A 14,283-nucleotide genomic window follows, 5' to 3' on the forward strand; every position below is an offset into this window, starting at 1 on the left:
TGTCTGGAATGCTCTCTCTTCTCCACTCCAATTGCTCATCTCCTAGGGTTCATAAAAGTCACAAATAAAATCCCACCCCCCTACAGGAAGCCTTCCTCAACCCTCAAATCCAATGCCTTCCTTTTTAATTATCTCTAATTTATCTTCCATAGAACTTTCTTTGTTTATATTTGTTTGCATGTTGTCTCCCCCATTACATTGTAAGCTCCTTGAAGTCAGAACTTTTGCCTCTTTTTGTATCCCTAACACTTAGCATAGTGCCTAGTAGACACTTAATAATGTTTGTTGAATTAAATTCAATTGAATAAAGACTATGTTCACAACTCTGAGTAAGACACTTAGCCTCTCAATGGCCCCAGGCAATTGAATAATAAGTTGCAGAGGAAATGCTAGAGGGAATTCCCTCAAGGAGTATTTATTAAACCAATGAAATCATAAGAACAGTCCAAAAAGGGGAGTGGGATAGACAGAAGGAAGATCAGATGCCTAAGATCACTTCACGTTCATACTTTCTGTGGCTCTGTAAAAACCTCCTTGTTGGCAGCATCCACTTCCCTTTAGGTAGGTAGGTTTGCTGTTCATTCTAGAGCTGCTTCTTAACCTTTTTTTTTTTTTTCCATCATTCTCCCTTTTGGCAATCTGGTAAACTCTTCTCAAAATAATACTTTCAGAGGCACAAAGTTTATAGCTTACAAAGAAATCAATTATATTGAAATAGTTAACAAACTTTTTTTTAAGTTTGTAGACTCTAGGTAAAGATCTTCTGCTCTAGAGAATTTGAAAGGGGCAATTATCGTCCAGTGGCAAGAGCACTGAAGTTGCAAATCCAAGGACTTGGGTTTGAGTCTTAGTATTCCTGTGACTTTAGGCAAGCTTCTTCCTTCCCTAACTCTGAGTTTCAATTTCTCCAGAGGGGAAGGGAGGGAATCAGACTAGATCTCTAATGATCCTTGTAGCTCTCAATCCCACACGTGGGACACAGCCGTTGTTTGGCTTGTAGGCAGGTACTGCCAACCTGTTTTTGTTGCCTGTCTTTTCTCCTATGGTCATCTTTGACCTGATGCTGCCATCTCTCGGTCACTTCTTGCATTCTCTGATCTTTAACATTTCCTAGGAATTAGAAACAGTAGAAGGAGGCTAGACTTGGACTGGCTATCTGGTCAAGTGTTGTCATTTTATAGAGAAGGAGACAGCCTCAAAGGAAGATAGTAACTTATCTAAGATTACACAGCCACTAAATGGAACAGCTGGTCTCTAGAATCCACATCTCCTGACATCTAGTCCCAGGTTCTTTTCAATATGACAGCTCCCCATCATAAGATCATAGATTAAAATCAGAAGGGACTTTAGAATACATCCAGTCTATCCCCTTCATTTTATAACTGAGAAAACTGAGATCCACAGAGATTGTCATTTGTCCAGAATCATACAGGTAGCATGTGAATGGTAGAGTTATATATGAACATGGGTGATTCTTACTCCTACCCTAAAGCCTGTCCCTGAGCTCCCCTCCTGCCCACCTGTTACTTAAGCAAGGTTTTCAAGGGCTTGAATCTTGGGTTTTGAGATCTCTTTTAAGGTCATAGTGACAATGATGGCAGAAACTGTTTAGACATGATGGTATAATCTTCCCTATTCTACAAGGTGGAAGTTGTGGCTCAATACAAGCAAGATTTTCTTAGTAATTTGAACTGTTGGAAATGTTTGCCATTTGTCAGGGACAGAATTCAATGAATACTTATTAGAGGTCATAGAATGATTAAACATTGTAGGAGCATAGTTTTAGAGTTACAAAGGGGCCTTAGTGGCCATCCAGTCCAATCTTTTAAGTTTAAGAAAATAAGGAAACTGAGGCTGAAAAAAATCACACAGTTAATAAAAGAGGATGGAGGTGAGTCTTCTTGACTTTACGTCCACCTTTTTTGCATACAATAATTACACATTTCTGGTGTGTTAAAAATAATGGAAAAGTATAAATTAAGAAAAAACAGATAAGGATTTTAATGTTTCAATGTGGGAAAAATGAACTAATCAATAAAATTCAACAAGTGCTTACAATTAAACATTTTCTGTGGAGGATGTATAGGCAGGAAGAGACAGTTTTATGGGGAGACAGAAGAAACAATTGAAAACTAAGGGTAAGGTTGATTCAGTGATAAGATCATTAAATTTTGGACCTTCCCTTTTAAAGTTATCTAACTTCTCCTTCCCAGGTATCTAATAGATATTGATTCTAATGCAACTACATCGAGAGCAAGAGCTGCTTTTATGTTTTTATCTTTTTCATATCTAGTTCTTAGGTCTATATCTAGCACAGAGTAAATATTTTAATTAGTTGATTGAGACAAGAGACCTGAATTTAAATCTCAGTCCTGATATTTACTTGTTGTGAGATCATGAACAAGCTACTTCAATTTCCCTGAGCCTTACTTTCTTTATCTGTCAAAAACAAAAAAAAAATCAAATTGATTATTTTATTGGTAATTGTTATTCTCTCCTCTCTAAAGAGGGCAACAAGAGACAATACTGTGTAGTGGATAGAGAACTGCATTTGGAATCATATCCAGATGGCATTACAGAAGTCAAAGAGTAATGATGATAACTGCACTCAAGACCACACAGGATTATGTTGCAAGAAAAAATGCTTTGGAAAGAGAAAAGTTCAAGACAATGCAGTCAATGTTTACAAATCAAGTACTGAAAATGAACTGTTCATTCATTCGAGAAAAATATTTATGACTGTTTCCTCTATATTTGGGTTATTCAAAGATACAAAAATAAATTGAATAATGTCTCCATGCTTTCAAGAGGATAACAATCTAAGACTAGGGTTCTTCATCTTTTTGTGTGTCATAGATCCCTTTGACTATGTGGTAAAGAACTTCTCTTCAGAATCAATGTTTTAAACGTATAAAATATGAAGGAATCCAACTATATTGAAATATGGTTATCAAAATACTTTTTACAAGTTCATAATTCCAGGTTAAGAACTTTTGATCTAAAGGAATATCATTATATAATTAAAGTATAAATGGAAGTATGTTAAATATATTATGGGATTGGATAAAGAGCTAAGAAAATCCCAAAAATGAAAAGACCATTCTCCCTAGTAGAAAAAACTGGGGAGATTTCATGGAAAAGTAGGTATTTTACCTGCTCCACAAAGAAATACATAGGATTTTAATAAGAAATGGGGGACAGAACTTTAGATATATGGAATAAAAGAAACAAAGATCCAGAGGAAAGAAATTGCAGAAGGCATTTAGGAGTATGGAGAATAGTCTGTAATACTGTAAGACATCTAGTGGCTCTGTAACTTCATCCACTTAGATGTTCTCACCAAAGATGCAAACTACAGCTCATCCATTCCTGCTCCTTATAATTTTTTGGTCATTGTTCTCCCAAAAGTTAGCCATAAGGGATTCAACAACTTGCATTCCTCATTTTCTCCTGACATGGAAAGTATACCAGCAGGAGCACTTAACCTGTCTACTGATCCTCCTTAAATGAGCAGCCTATATTATTTTCTTAACATACATGTTTCACTGATATCAGTTCCTCCCTGCTTATGTGGGGCACTCTCAAGGAAACTCTCTACTGCCCTCTATCTAATATTCATGTTTTACTTTTCAGAGGTTGTTTTCCAAGTCTGGAAGTCACACAATGGATAAAACTCGGAAAGTAGCTTAGAATCAAATTGGGGGAGAGCTTTGAATATCAAGCTAAGGAGAATGAATTTTTCTAGGTAGACATTGGAGTCATTAGAGGTTTTTGTGCAGGGCAGTGAATGATCAGACCTGTGTTTTAAGATGATTTTGGCAACGATGTGAATAGATTGGAAGGGGAAGAAACTGTACTAGAGGCTGCACAATAACCTAAGAACAGGTAATGAGAACTTGAACTAGGGTAATAGTAGCGGGAATAAAAAAAAAAAAAAAGAAATGGCTTTCAAATATATTGCTGAGATATAATCAATTGGATTGATAGAATCAATTGCTGGAGGTGGGGGTGGGACAGGAAAGAAGGAAAAGAAGAGGTAGTATTGAAGATTTCAGCCCAACTGGCTGACTATAAGAATGCTGGTCTCATGACCGGAAATAGAGAAATTCTGAAGAAGAGATAGTTGGGAAAAAGGGAGGAAAAGAAAAATAATTTCTAAACTTTGATAGATTTCACATATCTGATCATCGGAATGACCAATCATGTTTTCAGGGTTCTCCCACAGGAAGATGGAGGTTTATAGGGGCAGAATGAAATGTACATTTTCAGACATAATCAACATGTTTTTGTTTTATTGGGATTTTTTTTATTTTGACTTAACTGTATTTAGTTACAAGAAGATTATATTAGAAATGGAGGAATCATTGGGAAATGCTAGCAATGTTTTAAAAGGGTACAGACAAAATATTTTTAGAAGATACGTTCCACTGAATTTAAGAAGCTGGTAAGACCCTCAAAGAGAGACGTTTTGAAAGCAAACAGAAATGTGGAACTGGATTTAGGGCTGGAAAGATTGCTTTCAGAGCAATTTAATAGAGACAGTAGTAAAAGCTATGGGAATGGATGAGATCACCAAGGGAAGAGAAAGAAAATACTATAGGAGGTCAGGAAAGAGAAAAATAAGTCATGGACAGAAGTACTCAAAGAATGCTTCATAAAGGAGATGAGATCTAAGCAAGAACATAAAAATGGGTCATATTTGGAAAATCAGAGAAAAAGGAAAAAGCAATCCAAAAATACAAAAGATGTGAAGACAGGAATGAGTATTACATGATTAGGGGATGATAAAGAAAGCCCGGTCTGATTATAGCTGAGGGCTCGCATTAGGGAAAAGTGGGAGGCAAAGTTGAATAACAAGAGTAGGGACATATTGTGAAGGAATGAGGGTAGTAATATATTGTGAAGGGGTTTGGACTTGATCCCATAAACAAGTCCAACCCTAGTGGCTATTATGAGCTCATATCATCTCAGGGAACCAAAGAACCTTCCCCCAAATTATCCCAGCCCCCTCCTCCCTGTGAACTTGTTCATCAGCCCAAAAGACATGGCTGATGGCCAAGAGTTTCTCTCCAGCCACTCCACTCCACCGCCTACAGAGAACATACTTTTCCCAGGATTTTCCTCAATGCCACCAGCTATTTCCATCCAATTCTATCCACTAGTTACTTATTCATAGTGACCACAAAATCATAGGATCCTAGACTTGGAAGACATTTTAGAGTATCTACATTATCCTAGAAACACAATGTAGCATAAATATCATTGAACTTCAAGTCAGGAGAGAACTAGGTTCAAATTCAGTCTCTAACATTACAAGCAGTATGACCAAGAATAAATCCTTTAACCTCTCTATTTCATTTTCATCATTTGTGAGATGGGGATGTGAATATATGAATAACCTGCCTTATAGGATTCTTATGAGGCTGAAAGGATTTGATACATGTAAAAAGCTTGACAAACCATAAAGTGTCTTAGTACAGTAAAAAAAAATTAATTTAAAAAAAATTTTTAAGTGCCCTGACTCTACTGGAAGAAAATGAGAGTTTAAATCCTGATTAGAAATGGATAGAATGTTGAGCCTGGAGTAATGAAAACTAATTTTCCTGAGCTCAAATCTGGCCTCAGATATTTACTAGTTATGTAACCTTGGACAAATCACTTCTCCGTGTTTGCCTCATTTTCCTCTCCTATAAAATAAACTGAAAAACAAAATGGCAAAATACTCTACTATCTTTGCCAAGAAAACCCCAAATAGGGTCACAATAAATTGGACAGGATTGAAATGTATGAAATTGATGCTTATTTCCTCTGTGACCTTGGACAATTCACATAAGATTTCCCCAGCCTTAATTTCCTTATTTGTAAATTGAAAAGTGTGAACAACATTATCTATTCCAACATCATTATTTTATAAATTAGTTAAATCAAGTTAGCAAGCATTTATTAAGTGCCAGGCACAGTGCTAAGTGCTGGGAATACAAATATATACAGATAGTCCCCCATCCTCAAGGATTTGTTTGTATTTTAATGGAGGAAGACAACATGTAAAAGGAAACTGAATAGGGATAGAAGGAGGTGGGATATCCCCCACTACCACCAAGTGCAGCAGAAGTAGGAGTCTAGAATATCATTTTTGAAATGAGGAAAGCAAGATTCAGGGAAGCTATGACCCACTGGATCAGATAGTGCTAAAGGCAGTATTCAAACCCAAAGATCTACTTCCAAAAATTCTCACACTTTTAACAAGTGGCAGAACTCAGGTTTTCTGATTCCTTGATTCCCCCCCTCCCCAACACATCGCATCATTCTTCATCTAGACCCCAAAGTACTGTAAACTTTAGCTCTCTTCCATTCCATCCCAAGATGAGGGAAACTGATGAGTGTGGTGTTGGAAGCAGGGAGGAGGCAGAGATTGTGCTCTTGGGGCCTCTTTGCTTCAGGGCTGTGGGAAAAGGTTGACCACCCCCACTAGAGCCCATGGAGGCAGACCCAGAGAGAGAGCCCAGGCCCAGGAATGTGCTGACAGCAGCAGGGGCGGCTGCGGCACTTTAATCCCTAATCCGCTGTCAACAATCCAGGCTTTGTAACACACAACTGATCAGAATTGGCTAGAGCGGGCAGTTGGAAATGTGGCCAAGCTGGAATCAGCCAGGCCCTGGGAAGGGGCAGGGGGGACAGGAAGAAGGGGGTCGGGATGCTCATATTTAATATTTGCATAAGAATTTGGAGCTCCAGGGTTTCCCTCATTAAATATGTCATTTTGGGAAGCCTGGACTCTTTGCTTTATGTTACTGATAATGGGACCGGAATCCTAATTATATCCCGAATTTTAAAAAATAATAAATTAAATTGAAGAGAGGGCAGGGAAGAGACTTTTTTTTGGTGGTTATTAATACGTATGTCCTATACACTCTTCTAAATTGTAAGGTAGATATTAGATCTTATTCATCACTGTCTTCCCCTGAGTCCCTAGAACGTAATAGGGGTGAGGGGGTCGGAGTGGATGATGAGTCGGCTGAGCTGAAACCTTAAGGAATCTGCTCCATTCCTCCAAAACCTTACCTTTTTTTCTCTGTGGCACTGATAGATAGCTTTCTGGGGAAGCATCTGAGGCAGCATTTACTAAAGTAGAATTGGGGCCTGGGAATTGGATGGGGGAAGCAAGGCGGGGTCAGGCATTACCGTGGGGGTGGATCATCCCTGGGTCCTCCTCTCCTAGCTGAAGGCCGCCTATATCAACAGTCAGTCACCTCCCAATCTCTTCTACTGGGAACTAGGACCACTGGGAAGATGCCTGTGCAGGTGAGGGCCCGGCCCCCAGGCTCCTGAGAATTAAATTTTACTACGAAGTGCTCGCTCCCACCTCCCCGCTCCCCACTAGGCTCTGAACTATGCTGGGGGGGGGAGAGGGGGGTTCGTGCCAGTATTTGTAGAGAGGCAATGTAGTGTCTTAAAGAACGCTGGATTTGAAGACCGCTTCAAAACCTTTTTGCCTTCTTCCTTGTGTGATCTTGAGCAAGTCATTTCTATCCACACCTCAGTTTATCAGTCGTGAGTGAGGAACAAACGAGAGAATGTATACAAGATGATTTCTAAATATAAACGGCTATCTACATGCTAGCCGTTGTAAGGTGAACGTGTTGTCTGCCTTCTGTCAAATGAGAGAGGTGGGAGCATTAGGAGCATCCCATCTCTCGCATTTCACTGACAGTCAAGATGTCTGAGTCCCGGTGGTAGCAGAAGGACCAAACGTCGGGACTCGAAATCTGCCTTTTGGGCTGGTATTTAGCCACGCACGTGCCTGCTGGCCCCTGCCGCCTGAGGGGCAGCTGTGAAAGGCAGGCGGGGCTGCATTTGGTCCTTGCCCCGGGTTGCGGTCAGAGCCCAAGCGTGGGAAAGGAGGCCCGAGTGAGAGGGCAGAAGCTGGGCCCCGGAGCTAAGGAAAGGGGCCTGGGCGGGCGGCTTGGGCGTCTGGGCGTCCGTTCCGATCTTAACCCCTCGGGGAAGGGGATGGGGAGAAGGGAGGCCTGGGGGCCATCTCCTTTGACCCCGGGACCGTGGCCAAACTCAAAGATTTGGGCGTTATCTTGGTCTTGGCTCGGGTCTTCTCCCTAGGGCCAGAAGTCTGCAACCGCTCAGCCCGGCCAGCCCTCCCACCCCCGACCCCCGGCCGCGTGAGAACCAGACGCCGACGCCTGGGCTCTCATTTCACAAGCCTGCGCTAAAATTCGCGGGCACATGCCCGGCCGGCCCTTCGCACGGGAGCAGGGGCTGGGCCGTTTGGCCACGCCGATTCCAACCCCCTCCATCCCGTTCCCCTTTCCCCCCCACCAATACCTTCCCCCCACCCCCCCCAAGTAATTAAATCTGGGAAGAGGCAGCATGGATGGAGAAAGGGAGAGCTGGGGGAAAGGGGCGGAGGAGGGCGGAGAGGATGTGATCTCCTGGGAAGTACAAAGGGTCGTGTGCGCGTGGGAGCCAGCGGGCGCGTGGGTTGTGTGTAAGTCTGTATGTGTCTCTGTGACTGTGTCTGTGTAGCTGTGCGCAAGCACATGTTGGGTGAGAGGGAAAAAATGAAAATGGGTCATGGCACTAATAATATGATTTTCTAGGTGATCCATTCATGCAGATCGACACCAGTGTATAATTTAAGATTTTAAGCCAGCTTTCTCAGGCTCAGATAAATCCCATGACTTGACAAAGCCCACATGATTGATGAATTGTTTGATTGATACTTGTAGAGTCATTTCATCCTTTACGAAGCACACCCATAATAGCTCCTCACTTTGATTTAAAGCATTTTTGACCGTTTCCATCATCACCAGTGTGTGATGTTGGTGACATGTGTATTATTATCCTTGATTTACACAAATGAGTCAAGTGAGGACGGGAAGACTCAAAGGTTAAGTGAGTTGCTCATGAGTACCCAGAATCCAGGTCTGTCTAAGGGTCAGTGTTTTGTTTTGTTTTTTTTCCCCAACCTGTTCCATTATCTAGGGCTTAGAAAGAGAATCAAAAGAGAGATTAGCAGTGAAAGCTCTTTTAAAAATAATTTTAAAAAAAAACCTTATAAAGCCCTAACGTTATTATTCAATAAGTTATAATAGCTTTGTCTAATAAAGAATTTAGTTTAGAAATTAAAATCTAAATATGAAATAACACATTTAAATGATAAATTCACTTTAAAAATCATCTGCAACAACTCTGAGGTAAATTAAGTATCATTATACCTATTCTGTTGGTCAGAAAACAGGCTTAGAGAGAAGACTAGTGATGAAGAGAAGTGGAGTTATGAAGAGAATAAATGACAGAGCTGGAACACACCTGATTTCATTTTCATAGGATCATCAAAACATAGATGTAGGATTCTTTGGGGGGGAAAAGTTATGACTTGATGGCCAAGATTTTGGTGATTCATTTCCCTCCTTTCTCAGGCTAATTTATCAATGAAAATCCATTGCCAAAGTCATCCAGGGTCACCTCTAGTCATCCTGATAATGCCATTGCACCCACATGGCTCCAGAGGAAAGAGTGAGGCTGGTGACTTTGCACAACCCTCCCTCACTTAAATCTAATTCATTTGCAAACCGTGACATCTCCTTCCTAGTGTTTTTGGTCCTTTTCTAGAAGGAAGGATAAAGAATAACAACATTGACAAGGTCTATAAATATAACTTCCATTTTAGCAGTACTTGCTAGAATTTGTGCTCCACTGGTAAAGCCTTCAAGAACCGGGGTCACTTCCATGCATGCCATTGTGAGAAACTGAAAGAGTACTTTAGTGGAAGCAGGCACACATATATATACACATAAGTATAATATATGTTAGAAGGTGAGATATTTGTTACATATCTAATATATGCCTAATATATGGTGTGCCCTTAATTTTTAAAATTTTAAATGTTTTATTGATATGTTCTGTTTCTAACATCACTATATCTCATGATTTCCCTCAACTCACTCTCCTCCCCAAAAGCTATCCCATAGGTTAAACATGTGTAAGACTGTAAACTTCTTAAGGGCAAAAGCTTATTTTTGTCTTTTTTTCCCCATCTGCTTCTTATCACTAGTAAATCATAACTACTTAATAGATGCTTATTGATTGTTGATGGATTGATTGGAGAATGAAAAAGAGGATCCCTGTCTCTATCCCAGAATTTCCCTCACTTTCTTTCCATTCACAGTTTGAAGCCTTTTGCTCAGGGGGCCTGGTGCCAGGCTGGAGTCTGATTGTCCAGGGTCAGTCCAACTCCAAAGATGATGAGTAAGAGAAATGTCTTTCCTTGTGCCTTTTCCTTTCACCTCCCAGATAAGGTCCAAGAGAAAAGGGGTAATAATGGCAGCATGCTGAGTGTTGCCCTTGCAGATCAGGGTTGTCTTTGGGAGGACCTCGGATATGGCTCAGGACTAAACTGATTATAGGGTCTAAAAGCATCTAAAAGCCTTAGGGAATGGGGAAGAAGAATGGGGTTAAATGCCTGCCACTCTGTAATTTTCTTTCCTCTCCTACAGGTTTGAAATAAATTTTCTCTGTGAGTCAGGTGACATTGCTTTCCACTTCAAACCTCGATTCTCCAATGGCACCTTGGTCTGTAACTCCTTCCAGCACAGTCATTGGGGTGAAGAGGAAATATACAATGTCTTCCCTCTGGAGCTAAAGGAGCCTTTCGAGGTAAAAAACCAAACTCTTTCCTTCTTGATGAAGCAGAATAGGGTTGGGATTGATAAAGATGAATTTCTGGAGAGTTAACAGTTCCCTTCAAAATCCCACAGAATGTATATGACTGAGCCCTTTCAAGGTCAAGGCAGGAAGGGAGCCCAAAGACAGACTTTAGGGTAGGAATACAATAATAATCACTTGAATTCATTTAACACTTTGCTGCTTACAACACTTTTCCCTTACAACCTGTAAAATGGGTGGTACAATTGTCAGCCATTCCCAGATAAAGAGACTTCATGAGGTTCATCGTGTCAAAGTAATTTTCCCACACTCACACCATTTGGTAAATGGCAGAACCAGAAATCCAGTATAAGCCCATCACCTTCTCCTCTAAATAATGCTCTTCTCTCTAAATAGTTATCTACAATATACATAGTGAAAAAGACATTGTTATAGTATGTGTGCTTGGAAGTTTTTCCCTTATCTTTTTCCTTTCTCTAGCTTCGAAGCCAATTTTTTTTCTTCCTACCTTCTGACACTAGAAAGACTTCTATCTCAGTATATACAATCAATGGTAATCTCTTCTCTTATCTCAGTAGGTAAAACTGACATCTGTCTCTAAGTGCCCAAATTGTGGGTAATTAGGTGGTTAGCCTGGGAAGATTTTCAAGGGTGTTTATGTGCTGATGGATGGGAGATCTGAAGGTTTGGCCACCTTCTGGAAGTTGATTGCTGTCTTGCCCCCCTCCGTGGGTTCAGTCCCTTGACCTCCTGGTGCCGTGGTCTCCCCATTTGTGAAATTAAACACTTAACAACTGTGTGACCTTGGACACCTGTCCTGTGAGAAAAGGACCAACCAAGAGTTTCTAGCACTGGGGATTATTTTTGTTGTTTTTTCTCCATGGAGTTTTCTGGGCAAAGATACTGGAATAGTTTGTCATTTCCTTCTCTAACTCATTTTACAGATGAGGAAATTGAGGCAAATGGGAGTTAAGTGTCTTTCCTGGGGTCACACAACTAGTGTTTTCATCAGGATTTGAATTCTAATCTTCCTGGCTCCAGCCTGTGCTCTATCCACCTAGCTATCCCCTGAGGCAATGAGCATAGAAAGAAGCTAAAAAAACCATCCTTTCTCTTAAGGTTCTTCTAGTCTCATTTTGCTGTTGTTTTAGTTGTGATCTGTGATTTTGTTAGTATAAGAACTCCCTTCCTTAAATCCTTTTCCCCAGAAAATCCTTCTACTAGAGCAGATTGACAAAGCTTCTGCAATTTGTACAATTTATTATTATATATTTATAAATTTATATATTTATTTATTTATTTATTTGTTTGTTTGTTTATTTATTTATTTATTTTGGCTAGGCAATTGGAGTTAAGTGACTTGCCCAGTGTCATCTAGTGTCTAGTAAGTGGTAAGTGTCTGAGGCCATATTTGAACTCAGGTCCTCCTGACTCCTGAGCTGATGCTCTACCTATTGTGCCATCTAGCTGCCCCCAATTTGTAGTTTTTGAGAACTCTCAGATCCTCAGAGCCAAGTGTCCTGGGCTCCAAGGATGGTCATCTAACCACTATACTATGTTGCCTTTCTGTGGCCTAGCTGGGGAAAGGTAGCATTTGTTTATGCATGCATTCATTCAACTAGCATTTTTAAAGCCTCCATGGAGTCACAGCAGCACTAGCATGGCAATAAGAGACAGGTTGTTGAGGTAGGGAGGGGACAGATAATGCTTTTGCTGCTAGGGTCTGCGCTGACCTGCCTGTCTTTCAGATTGAAGTCTTTTCAGATTCAGAGCATTTCCATGTCTTCATCCAAGAGAACAAGGTGGCACAGTACGAGCACCGCCAGAAACCGCTGGCCTCCATCACCAAAGTGCAAGTGCTGAACGACCTTAGATTCCCACTGGTGGAGCTTTCCAAGAAGCGCCTTTATCTGGGGTAAAGAAAATGCCTCCTTGCTTCAGTCCTCAGGATTGAGCAGTCTAGACCTGGGAAATCCCCTGACAGATGAGGAAGCCAAAGCCAAGGGCATTTTAAGATATTTGCCCCAAGTCACACGACAAGCAAAGTTCTACTGTATTACTCTACCTGCACTTATTCAGTCAGCTTTTCTGACTCTACTATAGAACATGATAGATCTGACAGGATCCTCTGGAAGTCATCCTGCCCATCCCATCCAGATCTAGGAGGGCATTTGAAAGATCCTGGATCACCTGTGCCATTAATCTCTGACCTTTATAGGAGGTGGGGAGACTAAGCATACATTATGGCACTGTACGAAGTCTTTTCAAATATAATAATGCTTTTGTTGTCCAGTTGTTTTCAGTTGTGTCCAGCTACTCATGATCCCCTCTGGGGTTTTCTTGGCAAAGATACTGGAATAGTTTTGCCATTTGCTTCTCTAATTCATTTTATAGATGAGGAAACTGAGGTATACAGGGTTAAATGACTTGCCCAGGGTCACACAGCTAGTAAATATCTGAGGACAGATTTGAACCCAGGAAGATAAGTTTTCTTGATTCCAGGCCTGATACTCTTCACTTTGCCACCTATATTTACCCTATTTTGCCCCATTTATTTGCTCTATAATAATAATAGCTAATATTCAAATAGTGCTTACTGTGTGCTAGACACTGTGCAGATCACTTTATAATTATTATCTCATTTGACCCTCACAACTCTGAGACATAGATGGGAAAACTGAAGCAGAGGTTAAGTTACTTGCCATAGGTCACATACCCAGTAAAATGTTTGAAGTTGGATTTGAAGCCCCCACACCCAACTACCCATTGCACAATCCCACTCTTCTAGGCTTTCTGTATACACTGTCTATACTGTCTACAAAGTATTATCACACATCTCATTGACTCTTCACAACCACCCTTTGAGAAAGACAGTTTATGTGGGAATGGGGGGGTATTATCCCCATTTTACAAGTAAGAAACTGAGGCCCAGAGAAGCTAAGCTGTATGTGCCATTTGCCAGTAAACAACGATAGAGCCCAGTAGTTTTAGGTTTTCCTGAGCTAGCTCACTACTCTTTGGACACTACTGACCCCAAAGTATTCAGACCAACTTGGGCCTGAGCATACCTAGTTTTTTTCAATGCTCCTTTTCTTGAGAAACTATGAAGATAGTGGGACTAACTGGAAAGTTTATATCTTTTGACATCCACAGAGATGGCAGGCTCTAATCTACTGGAAGTCCTTGTTGTTGAAAGGAGATGCAAGCTCTTTCCTGGACTTCCTAAACATGCTGAGAAATCTCCAAAGATGCTCAGGAGCATCGCAGCTCTGTGTGTGTGTGTCTGTGTGTGTGTCTGTGTGTGTGTGTGTGTGTGTGTGTGTGTGTGTGCTTTTCTTGCCAGGAGAGGCACTTTAGCCATTGACTTCATCAATAAAAAACTGCAACAACTCCTGGGAAAGTGGATGGTGAGATGTTATGGGATGGGGGAGGGCAGAGGAGGGGCGGGGATGGTCAGCTGGGTGAGGAATTCAGCTCCTTGGGGCCTTTGATCCTCACCCACTTAGAACCCAGCTCCAGACCTTTTTTTTTTAAACTCTGCCTTGGGGGATGGAAGGGGAGCTGCAGTGATCTGAACCCTGGGAAACACTGCCTAGTCACCTG

The 14,283-nt window shown here is 41.0% G+C and overlaps 1 protein-coding gene across 1 annotated transcript in view; it reads left to right on the plus strand.

Annotated features, from left to right (window-relative positions):
• Nucleotides 1-12,599, plus strand: part of GRIFIN (galectin-related inter-fiber protein) — a 103,097-nt gene extending 90,498 nt beyond the window's left edge. Inside the window, exons 2-5 of the mRNA XM_051972270.1 lie at nt 8,116-8,174; nt 10,184-10,263; nt 10,512-10,671; nt 12,429-12,599. Coding sequence (XP_051828230.1) covers nt 8,116-8,174; nt 10,184-10,263; nt 10,512-10,671; nt 12,429-12,599 — 470 coding nt within the window. The remainder of the gene's footprint in view (nt 1-8,115; nt 8,175-10,183; nt 10,264-10,511; nt 10,672-12,428) is intronic.
• Nucleotides 12,600-14,283: the final 1,684 nt, after the last annotated feature.

Source organism: Antechinus flavipes, chromosome 1, assembly GCF_016432865.1.
Source record: "Antechinus flavipes isolate AdamAnt ecotype Samford, QLD, Australia chromosome 1, AdamAnt_v2, whole genome shotgun sequence".
Classification (NCBI taxonomy): domain Eukaryota; kingdom Metazoa; phylum Chordata; class Mammalia; order Dasyuromorphia; family Dasyuridae; genus Antechinus; species Antechinus flavipes.